We start from the raw sequence: 21722 nt of genomic DNA, 5'->3' as shown, positions 1-21722 counted from the left end.
TGAAATGACTGCCCTATTGGCAGGTATATGTATTTTTTTTATTTTTGCTCAGGTTAAATGTTTGAAAAATTGCATGAACAGAGCAATTTTTGGCACTTCTGGTACGAGCACAAAGTGTTAGCAAATTGTTTTGAAAGGCTCTTAAGTGTAACACTGGAATAATATTCTCTATGATCGGGGATGCATCCTCTTCTTAACCTATTTACATATTCACAGGAAAAGCCATCGCAGTTATTGTCTAAAGGGGCCCATTTAGCAAGAAATGACAGGCAGAGTTTTTGAAATCATTTGTCAGGGAGCATATTCCAGGCACAGTAATCAGAAGGAGCACATCGCTACCAGCCTAAGGAGCATTTGGAGGGAGTTTAGGCAAATGAAGAAGGGCAGACTGAAAAAAGAGAGAAAATATGCTGAGGCCTTGGAATGTCTAAGCCTCTCTGGTGGTGTGCCTAAAACAGTCTAACCTTCAGCTCATTTGCTTGGAAGTCAACACTTTTGATTTCACTGCAATTGTCTGCCATGTGTGCCAAGGATGGCAGCAAAGGTGATTCATCCCAAGACTCAATATGTGCACGAGGCTCCTGGTTTCATCTATGAAGGGAAATGTTCCACATGTACATGGCCTGGATACCACAATACGTGGCGGGGAGAGGCACTTCCCCCGTCGCTGATGGTGGCTGGAGATCTCCCGCTATTACAACTGATCTCCAGGCAATAAAATCAGTTCCCCTGGAGAAAATGGCTGTTTTGGCAATTAGACTCTATGGCATTGAAGTCCCTCCCCTCTCCAAACCCTGCCTTCATCAGGCTCTGCCCCCCAAATCCCCAGGTATTTCCCAACCCGGCAACCCTAACTATAAGACAGCTTCATTAGTTCATGTATACATTTATTTCATGTAGGAGTTGTTATAGAGTTATCTAGCTTTTATAACTGTTGGAGTTAATCATGAATCCTAAAATTCATTCTAAGCCGGTGGGGGAAAGTGCCATCAAGTCACAACTGGCTTATAGCAACCCCATAAGGTTTTCAAGGCAAGAGATGAACAGAGGCCATTGCCTATCTCTGCATAGCAACCCTGGATTTACTTGGCGGTCTCCAATCCAAGTACTAACCAGGGCCAACCCTCCTTAGCTTCTGTGATGAGATTGGGCTAGCCTGGGCCATCCAGGTCAGAGATCATCTAAGCTACCAGTGACTTGAAAGTAAAAGTATATCTTTTCCATTTGTTGAACCCCAGTAAGCCTGGTCTTCAAGAATCATTGTATCTGTATGAATAGGGTTGATCTCCTGCTATTACAACTGATCTCCAGCCAATAGAGATCAGATCACCTGGAGAAAATGGCTGCTTTGACATTTGGATTCTATGGCTTTGAAGTCCTGGCCCTTTCCAAATCCCGCCCTCCTCAAGCTCCACCCCAAAAACCTCCCGCCAGTGGCGAAGAGGGACCTGGCAACCCTATGTATGAAACCAGGTAGATAGAACATTATAAAACATTGTCCTGACTGTAGAAGCTTGGGCTATCTTTCACTGGTAGTAGCCAATAGACTTAAGCAAGGAGATGTTATTGTGTCATGATGAGTGAAAAGCAGACAGAGGTTGTTCTCCAGAAGCTTTAACTGATCATTTTTGCATCCCAAGAAAGCAAGGTGTTGTGCTGTTGCATCTCTTTGGCCTGTTTCCCTTGCAGGAGCTACACAATGAACTTTCCTGAGTGGCATTAGTATGTTGTTAATACTGAGTAAAGCAATTCAGGTTCTGCTTCCAGTGTAATTCCCTATGCAGGCAACTGAAGGGTCTCTCTCTGGAGGCAGATGAGCAATCTGCTGTGAGTAGGGTTGCCAGCTCCGGGTTGGGAATTACCTGGAGATTTGGGGGGAGTGAAGCCTGAGGAGGGTGGGGTTTGGAGAGGGGAGGGACTTCAATGCCATAGAGTCCAGTTGCCAAAGAGGCCATTTTCTCCAGGGGAACCGATCTCTGTCGCCTGGAGGTCAGTTGTAATGGCAGGAGGTCTCCAGCCACCACCTGGAGGCTATAATAAGCAAAATTACAGCACGGATTCTATTTTTTTACCACCTGGAGGCTGGCAACCCTAGCTGTGAGACCAAACCAGACAGCCATGGTTTCCTTTGCAGGAAAAGAAGGTAGATCAAAATTATCACCTTGCAGTTTTCAGAACTCTCTTGTTGTCAAATGCTTTCTATCCTACAAAAGTGGGGAAATCCATCCCTTCATTCACAGAAAGCATTAAAAATGTTAATTATTGTCACCTTTAATGTGATCTAGAGAGGGACTGAACTTGCCCTCTTGACATTTGATGAGGGTTTAGTCAAAAAGCAGTACCCTCCAGCCAAATCAGTGGTGTCAACTCTTCCATTATGCGTGCAATTCAATAGCCCTCACTGTAATGGAAATCTAATGGAAATCTCTGAGTTTGTGAGCTTTTCCCTTCAGCATGCAGGTCATTCATATAGCTGCAAGAGTGAAAGCTGGGTAGAAAAGCACATTTTCTGTTCCTGTGCATTACTGAGGCCTTAGATCACTTGAGATCACTGAAATGCTGCCAGCCTATTGCTTCATACCAAAACAGCTATTCCACAAAGTTTCATGAAATCCTGCTGACGCTGTGCAATCCCTCATTCCCTTGTGAAGAGTCTTCCGATTTAGAACTTAAAATACACACTGACCACCTTTTAAGTACATTTAAAGACATGACCACACGTCGACTCTGGGTTGGATTCTGTCCCCTGTCATTTGATGGCTTGGCTACCTCTCCTATTTAATACAGCCTCAGTTTCCATGTAAGGGCTTAGCCACTAGAGCCTATATTCAGTGCAGGCCTCTACTCCAAGACGTAACAACATACCATGAGATCCTCTGAGAATGTAAAGAATGTCTTTCCCTTTTCACTGACTTCCTCTATTCAACCTCTGCCCGTTTGGATTAGAGGCAGAACTTGTGAACCAAAACTAAGGTTGCCAGCTCTGGGTTGGGAAATACCTGGAGATTTTGGGGGCGGAGCTTGTGGAGGACGGGGTGTGGAGAGGGGAGGGACTTAAAGGCAGCCATTTTCTCCAGGGGAACTGATTTCTGCTGCCTGGAGATCGGTTTTAATAGCAGGAGATCTCTAGCAACCACCTGGAGGTTGGCAAACCCTAAGGCCAACTCCTGTACTACTGATATATGCAGATGGATAGGAATTAATCAAATCATGAAATTTAAAATCCCTAAATGAATAATATCCGGTTATTACTTCTTCAGAACTCTTCATTATTGTTAGGGTTGCCAGGTCCCTTTTCACCATCAGCAGGAGGTTTTTGGGGCGGAGCCTGAGGAGGGTGGGGTTTGGGGAGAGGAGGGACTTCAATGCCAAAGAGTCCAATTGCCAAAATGGCCATTTTCTCTAGGCAAACTGATCTCTATCGGCTGGAGATCAGTTGTAATAGTAGGAGATCTGCTATTACCTGGAGGTTAGGAAGAAAGTACAGAAAAAAGGCAATGTTGTAACAATGTATCAAAAGTGTAATGAATACACATTACATATAATATACAATGTACAAGTGCATGGATACATATACAGTAACATTCAATCCAAGGTGGAAGTCTTGAAAGAAGAAGGGGTGGAAAAAGGAATAAGATCGTTTCAAGTCATTTCATTAACCTTTATTGGCATACCAAAAGACAGAGATAAAAAAACAACAACAATATACCTCCAAAGGGCAATACATATAAGTTACAAGTCAGGTTAATAAAACTTTTCTTGTTCTTTAAGAACTCCTGTAAGAAATTCAGCCATGGTAGCCGTAATTTTAGGATCATGATCACTCAAAAGAAATTTACATTTCACTTCATTACTCCTGTAACTCTTGTACTGGAGCAAAGTAAATAGCAGTTTATCCCGCAATTTTTAAAAAAATATTTTTTCTGCCCTGCACGTGGCGGTATTCAAACGTTATTACCTGGAGGTTAGGAAGAAAGTACAGAAAAAAGGCAATGTTGTAACAATGTACCAAAAGTGTAATGAATACACATTCATATAATATACAATGTACAAGTGCATGGATACATATACAGTAACATTCAATCCAAGGTGGAAGTCTTGAAAGAAGAAGGGGTGGAAAAAGGGATACGATCGTTTCAAGTCTCAAGTCTTCCTCAGTCCCGTTCAGTTAAAATATTAATATGTACACTTGTTTCAGAAGAAGCTTCTAGAGCTGATATTTACAATTTCCCTTAGGGATCAGCAAGAGCAAACCATGTATTATTTTCATATTTATAATTTCCTCCAATTAGGATAATGATTTGCCAATACATGGTTGCACAGACAAATTCAGCAAGTTACAACGTTCCTGGACAGGATACAATCAGTAGCAGCTGATTATATCCTGTCCGGGAACGTTGTAACTTGCTGAATTTGTCTGTGCAACCATGTATTGGCAAATCATTATCCAAATTTGAGGAAATTATAAATATGAAAATAATACATGGTTTGCTCTTGCTGATATCGGCTCTAGAAGCTTCTTCTGAAACAAGTGTGCATATTAATATCTTAACTGAATGGGACTGAGGAAGACTTGAGACTTGAAATGATCATATCCCTTTTTCCACCCCTTCCTCTTTCAAGACTTCCACCTTGGATTGAATGTTACTGTATATGTATCCATGTACTTGTACATTGTATATTATATGTAATTTGTATTCATTACACTTTTGGTAAATTGTTACAAACTTGCCTTTTTCCTGTACTTTCTTCCTAATCTGTGATATTAGTACAGAGGTGTTTAGTTTTGTTTGATTACCTGGAGGTTGGCAACCCCAATTATTGTAGTACCTGGCTGTGTGGTTTAGCATTTCAGAGGCAGAGGGAGACAGGGGAGAAGAGGGGCAGAGACCCTCTCCTCCCATATCTTTCCCTCAGCAGCTTAGTCTCTCCTGTGTCTGAAGCACCAGGCCTGTGGCTACATAACACAGGGTGTGCTGAAACATCACGGTTCATCTGCATCAGAAAGAACATCCAAAGTGTTGAGGGAGGCAATGAGAGATTGCCTGCTGTTTGCCTGTCTGGTATGGCCTGAATGGTAGTCTAATTAAGATTGCCAGGTCCTGGTTGGGAAATACCTGGAGAGAACTGCTACCATTTGGCCACTTTAGAAAAAAGCAGAGCAGCTACCCAGAGACCACTCCTCAGCTATTAATCAGGCTGTACAAGGATATTCAATTCTGATACCCAACAGGTGGTTAAAATCAGCAATGCTTTTTTCTTCTTCTCTGCCAGCTAAAATAAAAGTCATGGTTTCTGAAAAAGTACCCCAAGATAAAAGGAACTAGATCAAAAGCCAATTCAAAACAGGTAACTGTCCTGACACTCCTAGAGTGACAATCCTATGATTATGGCATGTGGCAAAATGTAACAGGGTCTTTTCAGTGGTGGCACCAAAGTTGCAAAATACTACCCCAAAGAATGTCATCCCAAGCGAAGCTTGAACAGCTTCTTCTCTACTTCTATTTTGAAAGCTTTAAGACTTTCTGGCTTATTATGCCTTTGATTCCGGGACAATAGATCAGACTGGTTTCCATAACAAATTTTTGGTATTGCAGTAATTCATTGATGGGTTCGGCTGTTTATTTCCTTTGCAACTGAATGTTCTAATACTTTGTTCTACTGTATTTTCCGTATTGTTAGCTGCTGAGAAAAAGCCTGTGAAGCAGGCTTTAAAACATTTTTAATACGTAAAGAAAACAGCACAGACTAATAGCATCATTTTGGTTCCAGTGGTGAAATGCAAATATTGGCAAACCTATTGAGCAGAAAGGCTGGCATTCACCATTAACTACATATTTCAGTGTGGCCATAATCAACTTTCATTAGATCATGCAGGTGTGACTGAAGGCAGAGTTTGTTTTACAGTCTTTTAAATTGTCAGAACCTTCAGGAAACACACGGTAGTAATTCTCGAATCAATACTAAGAGACAGGTAGTTTTCACCTGCTGTGTGTATATTTCTTTTTCTTTTTTACAAAAAAAGAAGAAAAGAGGTACTAAAAAGGTTGGGGAGGGGAAAAAAAGTACCCAACAGTTGACAATCATATTTACTCTATCCCTGTTTCTGGATATATTGACAGATGGCAGAGAATAGCAGCTCCGAGAGCCAGGCAAACAAAAAGAGGTGTAATAAAATGCACAAAACATCTGGGTCTAAGTCCAGTGAGAGATAGTGTTTGTGTTTAGAGTGAAGCTTCTTTACAGATTCGATGACAGGTAACAGACAGCATTGCCAATCTCAAGCCAATTCATCTTTGGTGACAGTGTGAAAGAGAAAAGTAGCTTTTGTGAAAACTACAGATTCAGCTAAGCAGCTAAGACTAATGGCCTAAACTGTTTGGCTTGTTGCTCCAAGAACATAAAACCGGGCTTTGGTCAGCCTCCAGAACACAGGTTACCAGTACTGCAAAGTTAGCAGAAGGGGACTTGGCATTTTGCCTCTGCATTTTACCACCTTTATTTGTATTTCTTTCCTAACTTTCATCCATCATGGCTTACATAGGGTTCTCAGCCTCTAACCAGACCCATCCCACCTGAACCATATACCTTCAGAGCATACCCTAAGGTTTGTGTGCTAGCTATGCTTGCAAGCTCACCCAGATTAAAATAATATAGGACAGGGTTGTCGAACTCATTTGTAACAAGGGCCGAAGATGTCATAAATGTCACTTGGTCATGCCGGGCAACGACTTATCACCCCAGTTTGGGACTGGAGGGGGTGGCTGGCTTGCGGGCTGGATAAGAGGTCTTAAGGGGCTGGATCTGGCCAACATGCCTTAAGTTTGACACCCCTGATATATGAATGCTGGCCTCTCTAACTCCCGCTGCGGTTATATCTCTCCCTATATCAATCTGGGATTTATTCCATCTGCTTGCCGAGTTATAGTTTTATGTTTTACACTCTAGAGGTGCCTTAGGTAAACTAGGATATGGTTTTATATGATTTTTAAATGTTGTTTTCATGGTTTTATTGATTTAATGGGATATTTATATTTTTGTAAGCCTCTCTGAGCCTGGTCTTGGCCGGGGAGAGTGGGGTAGTAAGTTGAATAAATAAATAAATAAATAAATAAATAGAGCGATAGAGCAAAGTTAAAATAATTGATAGCTCGATTCAAGTCCAGTAGCACCTTAGAGACCAACAAGATTTTGGGGGTGTAAGTTTTGAGAGTCAAAGCTGATACCCTGAAAAACTTGTTGGTCTCTTAAGTGCTACTGGACTCGAATCTAGCTATATTTTAACTTTGCTCTATGACTTTCTTTTGCTAGGTACCACTGCAGACTTCTACATTTGTTACCAAAGATATTTTGTTATAAGGATAACAAAAAAATTCAGAGGTTATAGACAAATATGCCGGCACTGAACATTACATGAATACCTAGAAGAAACATTCTCTTGAAATCGAGGGAATTTTTATTTCAAAGGAAACGTGTTTTGGATTAAGGTGGTCATGGAAGTCATATACAGGGAGTGTTCCACTGGTTAGTCATACACGTTGCTACGGAGTTCAAGTACAGTTCATTTCCACAAATGTGTACAGTATATTTAATACGCTGCCCTTTCTTTGATTTTGAGAAAATTCAGGGCCATGGTGAACAAGGCATTTAGACACTACCATTAAGGCTGAATCAGTTATTGACTGCATAGCTGACTAGAATTTGTCCCAAAGGAAAATCGGGGTAGAATGTTATTCTTCCTTGTAACCTAGCTGGGAACCTGTACAACGCAGGCTAGTTGATTTATGATCATTTCTCTTGCTAACAGATCAGCCAGCTCATACTGAGGCTATGTATACTCACACTACTACTCTTTTCCAGGCCAAGAGGAGGAAAAGGAAGAACACTGGACAAAATCCCTTTCCCTTCCTCCTTGAGCCAAACTGGAATATGAACCAGCTCCATTCATCTCCTCTGTGTCCCATTAATTGAGATATTATGTCTAGGGTTGCCAACCACCAGGTAGTAGCTGGAGATCTACTGCTATTACAACTGATGTCCAGTTTATAGAGATCAGTTCACCTGGAGAAAATGTTCAAAAATGGAGAAATTGACAAAAGGTCAATATAAATTCAGAAAATGACTTTGTTTTTGTAGTAGGAGAACAAGCGTGGTGTAGTGGTTAAGAGCGGTGATTTGGAGTGGTGGACTCTGATCTGGAGACCCAGGTTTGATTCCCCACTTTTCCACATGAGCAGCAGAGGCTAATCTGGTGAACTGGATTTGTTTCCCCACTCCTACACATGAAGCCAGCTGGGTGACCTTGGGCTAGTTACACTCTCTCAGCCCCACCTACCTCACAGAGTGTCTGTTGTGGGGAGGGGGAGAGAAGGTGATTGTAAGCCGGTTTGATTCTTCCTTAAGTGATAGAGAAAGTCGATATAAAAACCAACTACTCCTCCTCCTCTTCTTCTTGTAGTAGTTCCATACTTGTGGAGTGGCCTGCTGGAAGAGGTCTACTGATATGACTCCAAGAGCATTTAGGCAATCTCAGAAAACCCACCATTTCAGGAGGGTGTTTGGGGAACTGAGGCTGAGTAGTACAGTTGATGGAAAGATTGTTAGTGGTGTTGCTGCTTTTAATACTGCTGTAAGTCATTGCAAGTGAAGGGCAAGGTGGGATATAAATCAATGAAAATTAAAAAGGGAATCTAGGGGTTAAAAAAAAGGGAAAGTGTGTGCTGCCCTGACTTGGGTGGCCCAGGCTAGCCTGATCTCATCTCATCTCATAAGCTAAGCAGGGTCGGCCATGGCTGGGAGACCACCGAGGAAGTCCAGGGTTGTGACACAGAGGTGGGCAATGGCAAACCTCTCTGAACGTCTCTTGCCTTGAAAACCCGACAGGGTCGCCACAAGTCGGCTGTGACTTGACAGCACTTTCCACCAAAGTGCAGTGCAATTCAGTATTGCAATGCCAAGTATGCCATCTGTTGAAAGATTTGTCTGGCATGGAGTGAATTCTCATCAGCTCCATTCAGAATTGGCTAAGCCTTTATGAACCAAGCTTTCTTTCTTTCAAGTAAGTTTCTCTCCCATTCCCTCATGGAGATATGCCTTTTTCCTTACTTAAAAAACAAAACAAAACAAAAACACCTGGGAATTCAAAGAATCTGCCGAAACTACCTATCTGCCTAAACTATCATTACAACACAACAATGATATATTGATATTTTAGGGGCTTTTTTTAAAGAAGGTGCTCTGATGCCACCAATAACACCACCAATGATGACAGCTAGGGTTGTGCATATCGATAAACCTGAACCGACAATAAACCCGAAATTAGCTGTTTCGGCGATATTCGGGTTTCAGTTTTACCAGATACCAAAACCTGGGAATAAAGCAGAAGCCGAATGGCTGATCACCAAATCAGCCGAATACGGTATTCAGCTTTTCTCGGCTTCAGCTTTCCCCAGGCTTTTCACTATGGGAATCTTTTTAATGAGCTCTGGGGAGGCATTTTTTGAGGTAGAGTTTCCAAATTTTCAGGATAGCTTCAAGGGACTCTCCTTGCATGAACGGCAAAGTTTGGTGAAAATTGGTCCATGCCCATTGCAATGATTCATGGGAGACAGAGTTTTCAAGCAGGTGGCCATTGCCGACTGTGAAATGGTAATTTTAAAATTCTCCCGGGAGGGGGCATTTTTCAAGGTGGAGTCACCCAATTCACAGTGTAGCTGCGAGGGACTTGAAACAGAATCTCTTTTCCAAACCAAAGGGCTGATCCCAGCCTTCCTCTCCCTCCTTGGAGCGGGAGGTGCTCTGGAGGAGCCCAAAAGGCATTCTGCTGCAGGTGACTCTTATCACAGGAAGCTTAGCTTGGAGCCTCCCTACATTTTGGCTCCATCCCCGTGGCAGACATTTTGTGCTGGTACCCACTACCCTTTCTCAAAGTTCCAAAACATCCCTTAGCTTCACCAATGATAGAGACCTCTGATATATGATCCTACGACATGCAAGATGCTAAACAGATACTGATTGCTCCCCATCTTCCACCCTGACATCCACCAAAAGCCAACACTAGGGGACAAGGGAAGTTTGTAGATAAAAGGCCATGAGACCCAGGAGGTTGCAGCAAAGAAACAGGACCCTCAGATCGTCTTTCTGCTGACAGGACAAGAATGGTGGAGTAAGCTGGCACAAGAAGGGGGGAAAGAAGTGGTTCCCCCTCCTCACCCCAGGCCCTATGTCTCATGGCACTGTATCCATTTTGTCCTGAATATCACCACTAGCTTTTCAGCGGGCTGAGGCAGGCTGGTGAGGAAAAGGGGGAACATGCACATTTGCCAATGTCTTGCACTCACACTTCATAAGATCTAAATGTGCAATCCTTAAGAAAATCTAAGCAACACTAAGTATTTTACGAAACATGACAGTGACTTTCTTGAGGGGAGAGAACCAATTTTATGTAAACTGCACACAAAACCATAAAAGATTTGGACTGAGACACATCAGCATGTTTTCACTCACACACGCCCAATGGTGTCATGGTTTAACAGCTCATACATAAACAAGGTTTATTGGGAACCATTACTGGAGAAGATGATCAGGGATGATTTCCAGCTGTCATGTGCTGAACTGAAACTGGTAAAATACAGGTTAACATATACCCTTGAGCTCACACTCTCGACTAGATTTCCTAATTATCTTCCCATGATCCTAGTCAGGGTGAATATTTGTGCCCAATGGGTGTAACTATTTAAAAAACTTTGTTTGTGGGCCGTGTTTCCCTTTGCAACATCCCCACCCGGGCCCACTTATTTCGATGCCCTGGCTGGGTTTGTTAACATCATTTATGGTGGTTTATGATTTTACTATATTTTGTAAGCCACATCAGGGCAGGCTCCCTGGAAAGGTGGCATAGACATTTCCTAAAGTAATTGGACTAAACGTTTCAAACTTCTACACCAGCTATCATCCTGACCTATCTGTACAATCAACATCTGAATAAATGAAACTTTCATCTTTCTTAGGGGATAACTTCTGTTGCTCAATTAAAAAGAAAAGCTTCTTTTGGAAAGTGTATTCCAAGTATTGAACAAGTCTCTGAAGAGGCAGCATGTAAAATTTTATAAATAAATATAATACACTACATAGGAGCCCCGTGGTGCAGAGTGGTAAGCTCCAGTACTGCAGTCCAAGCTCTGCTCACGACCTGAGTTCGATCCTGACAGAAGTTGGTTTCAGGTAGTCGGCTCAAGGTTGACTTAGCCTTCCATCCTTCCAAGATTGGTAAAATGAGTACCCACCTTACTGGGGGTAAAGTGTAATGACAGGGGAAGGCAGTGGCAAACCACCCCATAAAACATAGTCTCCCTAGTAAACGTTGGGGTGTGACATCACCCCATGGGTCAGGAAGGACCTGATGCTTGCACAGGGGATTGCCTTTACCTTTAATACATTATAAAGAATTCTTAGTGCAGACCCAGGCAATAAATTTCCAATCTAATATAAGTCATCAGGATAATGAGTTAGTCTCCTAGAGCTATGAGTAGTGATTTAGAGCCAAAGTTCAGTACTTATATCCAAGCTGCATCTTTCTTAATAATATTGTGAAGGTTCAAATGACTTTTCACTATTGTTCACAATCACTAACCAAAATTGTGTTCCCTTTTTGCAGTTCTCCATGCCAAAAAAGTGTGAAGACATTTTAAAGCATATGTATTTTTAAGTTCTATTGTTTTACCTTTCTCACTTGGACTCAAGGCGGATTACACAGAGTGAGTCGATACAATAATTATGGCAAATGTTGCCAAACAATTAAATGACTCATCTGGTTTGAGTAATAAATGTATGACTAATCTATTCATGATGAAAGGGAGCTTTGACTGCCAAAAGCTGATACTCTGAAAATCTTGTTGGTCTCTAAGGTGCTGCTGCACTCATATCTAGCTGCTCTACTGCAGACCAATATGGTTAACCTCTGAAACTAACCTATTCGTGTTGCCATTTGCTTTCTTATCCCGTTATGCAAAACTGGATAAAGATTTAAAGCTGAACTATCTAGTTTTGTGGAATAACCGCAGTGGACATTTCCTTTTCAGGCTCAGGGTGGAGGAGTCATGATGTTCTGTGCATAACCCTAGGCAGGGCTCATCACCAGTTGGTTGACTCAACAAAGCCAGCCAAGTCTCCCTAGAAGCTGGCAACAATCCATTACCTCATTTACCCTATTACGTCAAGGAACACAGCCAAGGTTATTTAGTTAAACAAGGTTAAAGAAAGTGTTTCTAGTACTAATATTAGGTCACTCCCATGTGTTTCCTTGCTGCGCTCTGAAGTCTTCCTGACGTGTAAAACAAAGCAAGATGTTTTTGCTATTCTTGACACTCGTGGAAAAACAAACACTGGGGAATATATTCATTCAACATTAACGTTGAGATCTGATACTTCGTTTCCAGGGTAGCTGGTACAAGAAATCAATAGAGGGGAATTTGGCAGCATGGCTTCCACTGTTGTGATGCTGACAAGTCTAGGACAGGCAAATCTCTGGCCAAGGAAAACACAGGGATAGCTGAGTTGAACCTCGGAAGCTGGACCACAAAGCTTCCGCTTCCAATCTCTCTTCTGTGGGTGGCTTCTAAAAGAAGTCTCTTTTTCCTGAAGTATTGAGCTCACTGTTGTAGTTCAATTTAAAACTTCTTAAGCCATGCCGAACAGTAAGCATTGCCAAGTTTTCCCCTAGTTTAGATACAAAGTGAGGAAACACAAAAGGTAGTTATGTTTAAGTTACAACCAGTAATATTAAGGACAGCAACATTAGAGTTTCACTTAGCATAGCTACAAAAATTAATTTGGGCCCCATCAGCAATTCAGAGGGGAATGTAAACGGCATCCAAACAATGCAATGCGTGGATTCAATTTTTTTTATTTATACAAAACAAAGTTTAGGTAACAATAGACAGTCCAGTGTCTGATCTTCCATCTTGCATTCCATACACCTCGGTGTTCAGTTTACAGTCCGACCTCAGATGACGTTCAGTGGACGCTATGAAGTTTCCATCTTGTAGCCGTGTTTTTCTAATTCAGCTCTGTAAAGGCAAGCCCCCAAAAAGGTATTATTAAACCACCATGCAAAATAATGGATGCCTGGCTTGATTTAACATTAAATACAGCATGTACATAATCTCTTAGAAGTGTACTATCCTCGTTCCTCAGTTTTAAAATCTTATTTTAAACAAAAGATTATAACCGCATAACACAAATTTCAATAGGATTTCGTACTATGCTTTATTGTGGCCTTTTCAACTCCCTCCTATTGACATAACAACTTTAGGTCTATATAACAACACTTGTTGCACCGACATACACACACTTTAGATGTGACATACTGCAGACTGCTCTCCTGAGCTTCTTTCTTCTCTACTTTTCCTTGCCCTCACTGGTGCTCCTTCCAGCACCCAATTTTTCCTTGGACTCTGTTTCCATGGCAGACAGCACCAATCTAAGAACTAAGTTCTACTTGAACTGTGTATGTGGCTCTCTGGCCTCTTCACTTTGAAGAGCTACTTATCTTTCAAGGCAAGGAGACGAAACATTTGCACACGGAAACACAGACAGTGGGTTGCTGTGTGACACAAAGCAACTGAAATACAGCTCAGTCCTTTCGTACTGCAGTCCAAGCTCTGCTCACGACCTGAGTTCGATCCCGACGGAAGTTGGTTTCAGGTAGCCGGCTCAAGGTTGACTCAGCCTTCCATCCTTCCGAGGTCGGGAAAATGAGTACCCAGCTTGCTGAGGGTAAAGGGAAGATGACTGGGGAAGGCACTGGCAAACCACCCTGTAAACAAAGTCTGCCTAGTAAACGTCGGGATGTGACGTCACCCCATGGGTCAGTAATGACCCGGTGCTTGCACAGGGGACCTTTACCTTTAACCTTTCGTACCATCTCCTCTTCCTCCTGACTTGCCTGCCATGCTTTCTGAAATTCTAGCTGTTGAGGTGAACCTGACCTGAAACGGCTTTTCAGATTTACACTAACCGACTGCAAGATATACTTCAAATTCAGCTAGCAGTGGTCGATTTAACCCATTAGGAAATGCTAGTCCCTCAAGTGTGCTCCACATTGGCTTGCATTACACCATATGCATGGTTAAACATCAGTGCGGGGACACAAACTGACACATTTACCGTGTATGTCTTTGGTAAGCAGACACCATTCCATGCTGAGCATGGGAGCCTTGGCAGATCTGGCTCTTAATTTAGGGATTCTAGCCTGCACGATTTTTGTTTTACTTGTTTGCAAGTACTGAATGTTTTCAACTGACCTTAACTGATTGGAGAAATCATCCTCAACATTGTCATCATCCCAGTTGTCCTCCCACACGTGTGCATCTTCATCTTCGTCTAAACCAGCCCAGTCTGAAAACAAGATGCAGAACAAGTTTATTTTATACACCACACTGTCAAAAATGGGTAAAACATTTGAGAAATAAAAGAGGCTTCATTCCTTTTAAATGTAAGAATCAACTTTGCAGCAGGGTGTAGTTTAATGCAAAGCTTCTTTAAGCAACCACAGCAGTGAATGATTGAGTTAAAAATCCAAAGAGACACATGTTTCGGGATTAAGATGTATTTGTTCATTTGCTCCTTCCATAGCATCCCTACACGTTTTAGGTGAAGGATAAAGTTTCTTCACTATCAACATAGCTATTTTAACAGTCAGGTCTGGACTGGAGCCAGGTGCCATGGTTTGTGAATGCATGGCTAGAGTCAAATGGTAAAAGCACTTCAGAGATTGAGCTCTTTGAAAAGGGTTGGCTGATAATTTGTGGCCACAGGTATTCCAGAAGTGCAAGGCTGAACAACTCTGTTCAAGGTGGAAAGGACAAGCAAGGTGAACGGACAAGCAAGGTGAACTGGTATCAACCACGGCAGACATCAAGATAGAGTGAGAAAATGAGGCAAAGAGATGAGAGAGCAGCAAAACTGATCCTGTATGCTCCAAAAGCTGATATTAGCACAGGAAGCTAAAAACCAGGTGGAATCCAAATACAGAAAGCAAATGGATTAGAGTTCTCCATGGTTAGTAAGGAGCTGAGAAAGGTCAGTCTCTATTCTGTCCTCCTAGCTCTGCAGATTCCACTGCAATAACAATCGATTTAAAAAATTACATGTAAAGTCATTAAAAGTCTAACATATTACTGCAAAACAGGAGGCTCAAACAATTAACTATGTGCCTATGACTAAATGTACACTGTCCTCTTAGAGGCTGAGGTTCAATATGCAAAAGGACCAGCAACAAGCCAACATTATACTGCTGGACATCTTTTCCAATTGTGTCTTACTGGTCACACATACGAAGCGGCCTTATACTGAATCCAGACCATCAGTCCACTGAGGTCAAGTACTGCCTACTCAGACTGGCAGCGGCTCTCCAGTCTCAGGCTGAGGTCTTCCACATCACCTACTCCCTGGTCCTTTTAACTGGAGATGCTGGGGATTGAACTTGGGGCCTTCTGCATGCAAAGCAGAGGCTCTACCACTAAGCCACAGTCCCTCCCCTAAAAGATACCAGATGTGTTCTGCAACAAAAAACTTCTTCTGACTGAGTCCAGTCTATAATTACAGAATATAAAACAAGCTTTTTTCAAACATTTGTGTCACCTTCTTTTGTTAAAAGAGACCAGAAAAGTGTCACATGATTCGAATACACTGTACTATGACAAAAACTATAGGTTGCCAAATGTGGTCTATTAGAAAAAAATCCCAATGTAGCCATAGTGTAATGCCTTTGATTAGGACCAACCAAACCAGTACAAAGTAGAGAATATATGTCTAAGTTCCTCAGAACTCTTCTTCGTGCTAGATATTAGGTAAGAACAAGCATACAAAAACAGGAGAAAGAAAAGGGGGAAAAGATGTTTAGGGGCATAAAGAGTTAAGTTCCCCAATGTGTGACACTTATAACTGAATTAAAATAGAATACAGAATGTGCTGCAGACTGAATTAGATGGTGCTGGGTGCAAAATAACATCTAATCTGTACCTCCTACACTCCATTTTAACACTTAGTTAAACTAGACTTTAAGGCATTTTTATCATGCCTTGAATTACTCCTCCTCACATTTGTACTGAACATCCAGCCTGAACAAGAGTTCTTGGTAACTCAAAAGCTTGCCCCACTTGGGCTTGTGATGGTTTTGTTGATCTCAATAAAAAGTATCACACTACCGTTGTTTTCTTGCTAGCCAAGGTACTGCAAGTTCCCACTTCCACTAATGTTTCTCAGAGGCACAACCTGGACATATTTCCGGGCTCATACATCTTTACCACAGAGTGCATAGAGGGTTAATATTTCTATCATAATTTTATCCTGCCCAACCTTCAGGGAATTTAGGTCAGCAACAGCCAACAACGCTGTAAGGTGAGACAGGCTGAGAGAATGTGGTGATTTGAATGCAAGTTTCCCCAGTGCTAGTCTGCAACACTTACAGGGTAAGTGCAAATATATTGGAGGCTCCCTTCTCACCATCCTTGGATGATCACAGTCCCTCTAAGTTACTCTCCTCCTCAGAGTAAGCTTTCACTCCCCACCCCCAGGTCTAACTATTGTTCATGACTTGTTTGTTAGCTGTTATGAAGGCTAACCAGGTAGCCTTTAAATGCGTTTGACATTCTGGTTGACGAGGAGAAACCCTGGTTTTAACCAAAAATGCAATGTCAACAGACCACTTAACCATGGGTAAATGGGGCAAATTTGCTCCAGGGATGGCGTACTTCCTGCATGGTTAGCAGGGAGCCAGTGTCACATCTGCAGAGGCCCTGTGAAATCATGGATTTTAAAAACCATGAACAGACCCACTCAATTCTTCTTTTACCCTAAAGTTTTAGTCCTTTAGGCTGTGGATTGGGGACTGGTACAATGACTTTCTGAAACATCCCTTGTTACAAATAAACTCATAGCGCCTCATGATGAATGCTGATCGTAGCTAATGTTGGAGAAAATCCCAGGCACCTGAGTGCTCAGAAATTTTATACTGGCACCTAGATAATCAATGGGACCTCCTGCATAGCCACTGAAAAGTAAACATCTTAAACTCCAAACTATGGCTTCACTGGGCTGTTTCTTGCAGCTGTTCTTACCATCATGTTAATGCACACAGAAAAGTCAGTAGTAACAGGATGAAATGAGCCCTACATGCAATGCATTAATCCATGTCAGATCACAATACTCTTATATTGTAATACAACTACTTTTGTTGCAACACTAAACACAGTAAAAACACCAAACACCCCATAACTGAAAATGAAACGTTTATCCTGAGTAGCACAAGTCACTCACTCTTCTTGTTCTCATAGCATTCCCTTCTGCAAGTTACTGAATCTATGTGGATGACTGGCATCTTTACTTGAAGCATACTTTCAAGAAAGCAATTCTCTTGATTACATTGGACTCCTTTGTAAATAAATATGTTCAAATTTGGTGCGAAAGACATACTCCCTTTCAATAAAATTCTAAATTAATTTTGAAATGTAAAGACCAAAATACATTTAGTTGTGTTGGGATTAATCAAAGAAGTTCAGGGGAACAGCAGGATAACTCTTGATAACCGGGGTGGGGGGGAGCCTTTCCCCATTTGGGGGGAAGTATGGGATAAATATATATTATAAATTAGTATTAGTTCAACTGGGTCTGTTTACTAACTGAACTTGTTTCATTATAACCAAAACAAAAACATCTCACAACAGTCATAAAGAAGTTATGCTATTCATATAGCCAATGTTCTTTGTACACTGAGATATATACATATATGTATACACACCACACACACATATATATACACACACATACACACACTGTAAAATTATTATTTAGCTAAATTAATTCATCATAACATGAAATATTCTATAACATTATTTGGGATTTGGAAATATCATATCAATATTTTCGTGAATAAAGTGCAACAACACAAAATGACAAGTATGATTGTAAATTTTTTTGGTAAGGCTAACACTTCAGAGCCAAGACATATTTTGTCCGTTGCTCTAAACCAGAAAAGTAACGTATTTCAAAATGACACAATAGAACACTTAAAACAAGAACAAATCGATTTGTTCTGAACAGCAATATAAATTCACTTGTGAAATGCACACTGCTTTAATAAAAATATTCTTTGTAGAATGTGTTTCTCCCCCATTGCCAGTATAATTTCACATAGACTTACCACTGGCAAGAAAGTAAAAAGGGAAATTGTCAGATACATCAAGGAAGTTTTACGTTTCTGCAATAGGGAAATGAGTAGCAAGTCAATATTCAATTGTTTTAAGATGGTATATAAAGAAACTACAGTAAAAGTTCATTAATCCCAGGAGTAATAAAACAAGACTTGATTTACAAGAATCCTGAAACAGATTGCAGGCATCAATTTATGAATGTTATGCTTAACACATTGGAGAATCCATACCAAGTGAACACAATTCTGATCCATTAAAACAAGTACAGGTATTAATGAAATCAGTCAAATGTGCCTTGGACCCAAGTTTTACTTATAGCACAAAGAAGCTAGAACATGAATTGCAAACATAAGGCCATGAAACAGTTTTAATACAGAATACTAATAAACAGTTTTTCAAACATCTATTATATTGCCAAGTAGATTTTGAATAAGACTATGTGATACAAAAATTGAAATTTGTTGGTGAAAGATAAAAACAGTCTTTCCAGGAGAAATTACACTTTTTCTTGTGTATGATTCTGTTTCACTTATGAAGGGAAAGATTATTACATATTTCATGAAAACAAATATTTCAGTTTTAAAAAAAGCCTCACAGTGTATAGTGTTCAGTATCTACAACATTTGTCCAAGGTCACTGCAACATTGAGGGCCTTCTGTTCATGAGATGTTTGTGCTGTAACCCTAGGCTCTCTTACTAAGCATTAAGTAGTACTGAACTCTGTGACTTGTGCTGCAATTTTTTGGGGAAACAACTATTATTAAAAACAACAGGGCCTCTTCTCATCTGAATATCTGCTCATCCAATATTATTCAAGAGCTACTGGGTGTTTTTATACATGTCCACTCATCATTCCTTACACTTCAGTTCTTTCAAATTGACATTAAAAGAGTCAGAAGACCTGGCCTTTCAAGTACAGGTCCTAAAATGTAAGCAGCAAACCACCATTATCTTTTTTCTACCCTATTCTGCCCAAATTATACCACTTGATCAAGCTACATTTATGCATTCCACCCAAAAGAGCCCAAACACTACCTGACATCCATTTAGCTCCAAGCTTGCATAGCATTTGCTCTCAGGGCTCTGATTTTGAAGAGCTTTGGGTTAACTGGCTGGCCTGAAATTGCATGGTGGACTGGATGGACCACTGGTCTGATCCAGCAAGGCACGTGTTTAAGTCTCCAAGGTTCCCTAGGCCTTTATCACCTTCTAAGCCATCGTATTCCCTATTACTATGTATGGATGTGAAAGCTGGACAGTGAAGAAAACTGATAGGAAGAAAATAGATTCCTTTGACATGGGGTGTTGGAGGAGAGCGTTACGGATTCCATGGACTGCCAAAAAAACAAATCAGTGGGTTATAGATCAAATCAAGCCTGAACTGACCCTAGAAGCTAAAATGACTAAACTGGGGCTAGATTAATTCATGCCATCGTATTCCCTATTACTATGTATGGGTGTGAAAGCTGGACAGTGAAGAAAACTGATAGGAAGAAAATAGATTCCGTTGAAATGTGGTGTTGGAGGAGAGCGTTACGGATTCCGTGGACTGCCAAAAAAACAAATCAGTGGGTTATAGATCAAATCAAGCCTGAACTGACCCTAGAAGCTAAAATGACTAAACTGGGGCTGTCGTATTTTGGTCACGTCATGAGACGACAAGAGTCACTGGAAAAGACAGTCATGCTAGGAAAAGTTGAGGGAAGCAGGAAAAAAGGAAGACCCAACAGGAGATGGATGGACTCTATAAAGGAAGCCACAGCCTTCAATTTGCAAGATCTGAACAAGGCTGTCAAAGACAGGACATTTTGGAGGACTTTCATTCATAGGGTCGCCATGAGTCGGAAGCGACTTGATGGCACTTACTACACACACAGGAAATTCTGAACTCACAAGTATAGACATCAACAATTCAGTTGGTAACCGGTGCTTGGAACATGGGAGGAGGGGAAATAGGTGCCGTTCCTGGTGCTTATTTATTTTATTTTACTTACTGAATAATATTTATTTTAAAAATAAACTTTAGCAACATGGGACTCAGGGTGGTTTACAGTCCATGCGGAACCCACTAGCCACAGTCCACGGCCTTTGCTAGTCCCACAAATACCCCTATTAAGTATCCCCACGACCGCCTTTCTGTGACTCGCGCCGGAGTTGTGCAGTGGCTACAAATGTGGATGACCCTGGGCCAGCAATCCACTCTCTCTTCCCTACTAACCTAGCTCACAGGGTCGTTGTGAGGATGGAATGGAGAACGGGGCCGACTCTCCCGAGCACCTTGCAGCAAGGGAGGCATGGCAACGTGACAGAGGAAGAGCGAGAGGAAACGAGCCACTTGGAGAGGACAGGGAAAGAGGCCCCAGAAGGGCCCAGTGGGTCAGCGCCTGTGAGCCGGGCCTGCTGCGGATGCTCTCAACCCACACCGCCCCCCATCCAGCACCACCACCACCCCCCCAAGCCAGCCTACCCACTTGACCCCCACACACCCCCGGGGGGGGTTCTGTGTTCCACGCAGCTACCTTCGGCAGGAAACTCCTCGAACTCGTCGTCCTCTTCCAGAAGCCCCAAATCGACCGGCTGCTTCTTTTCCGACATCATCGGCCTCGGCCTTGCTCCTGCCCGCCGCTCTAGAGCCTCCCCGGGAGCGCCGCTCTACTGCTCTCGCAAGGGATGCCGGGATGCGGCGGGATCGGCCGGCCTGTGGAAGAAAGGGCGCCTGCGCCTGAAAGCGCACCGGACGCTCTAGCCGCCGCAGCTGACGAACGAGCGTTGTCCCTTCCCCCCCCCCCCCGCCAGCGTCGCTCGCTGGTTGTTGGCGCGGAGCCCCGCCCCTCTCGCCTCGTGCGCGGGTTTCCCTTAAGGTGGGGGGGGGAGGGGAGTGTTGGAAGGGGCTCTCAGGCGACAGCTCTGGACGCACTGCGCGTGCGCGTTGGGAGAAAAGACGCTGCGGCTCGTAGGGAAACAAAAGCGCTTTCTTCACTGACTTCCCCCCCCCCCCCCAGCATCCTAAAAAGATGAATTCTCCGAGTTTTGGTGGTTGTCGTCATGGCAAAGTAAACAAGTTTTGCCAGAGTCGATGGGAGCGAAGGATGGTTGTCAGATGAAGATGTTCTCTCCACGCTTTGCTCACCAAGCAAGAGGGACAGGCGTCTGCTATCTATCTATCTATCTATCTATCTATCTATCTATCTATCTATCTATCTATCTATCTATCTATCTATCTATCTATCTATCTATCATTATAAATCACATAAACAAATAACTAAAAAGAAAAAAAATACAAAAATTACAAAAAGAGCACTTGAACTACAGTTTTTCATCTTCTATTATATTGTAATATTGTACAATCAACACTGCCCGTATACCCACCACCCACCTTACATGTGTATCCCGCCACCACTGGACTTCCAAAGAACTGTTCTGACAGTATTTAGAATTACCTTATACTATTTTTATATAAGCTACATTACACTTTATCTATAATTCAGGACAGGCGTCTTCTGAAGAGGA

General features: G+C 42.1%; 1 protein-coding gene across 1 annotated transcript; it reads right to left on the bottom strand.

Moving 5' to 3' along the window:
• Nucleotides 1–12882: 12882 nt before the first annotated feature.
• On the bottom strand, nucleotides 12883–20887 carry SEM1 (SEM1 26S proteasome subunit). Its single transcript, XM_056857740.1, has 3 exons — nucleotides 20732–20887; nucleotides 14304–14397; nucleotides 12883–13067 (listed from the first exon to the last, which is right to left on the bottom strand). Exons 1-3 carry the CDS (start codon nucleotides 20808–20810, stop codon nucleotides 13025–13027), a joined length of 216 nt encoding a protein of 71 aa, XP_056713718.1. The 5' UTR covers nucleotides 20811–20887; the 3' UTR covers nucleotides 12883–13024.
• Between the last annotated feature and the right edge of the window lie 835 nt (nucleotides 20888–21722).

This window comes from Euleptes europaea, chromosome 11, assembly GCF_029931775.1.
Source record: "Euleptes europaea isolate rEulEur1 chromosome 11, rEulEur1.hap1, whole genome shotgun sequence".
NCBI classification, from domain to species: domain Eukaryota; kingdom Metazoa; phylum Chordata; class Lepidosauria; order Squamata; family Sphaerodactylidae; genus Euleptes; species Euleptes europaea.
The sequence above is the reverse complement of the archived record's forward strand: the minus strand, read 5'-3'. Positions and strand labels throughout refer to the sequence as shown.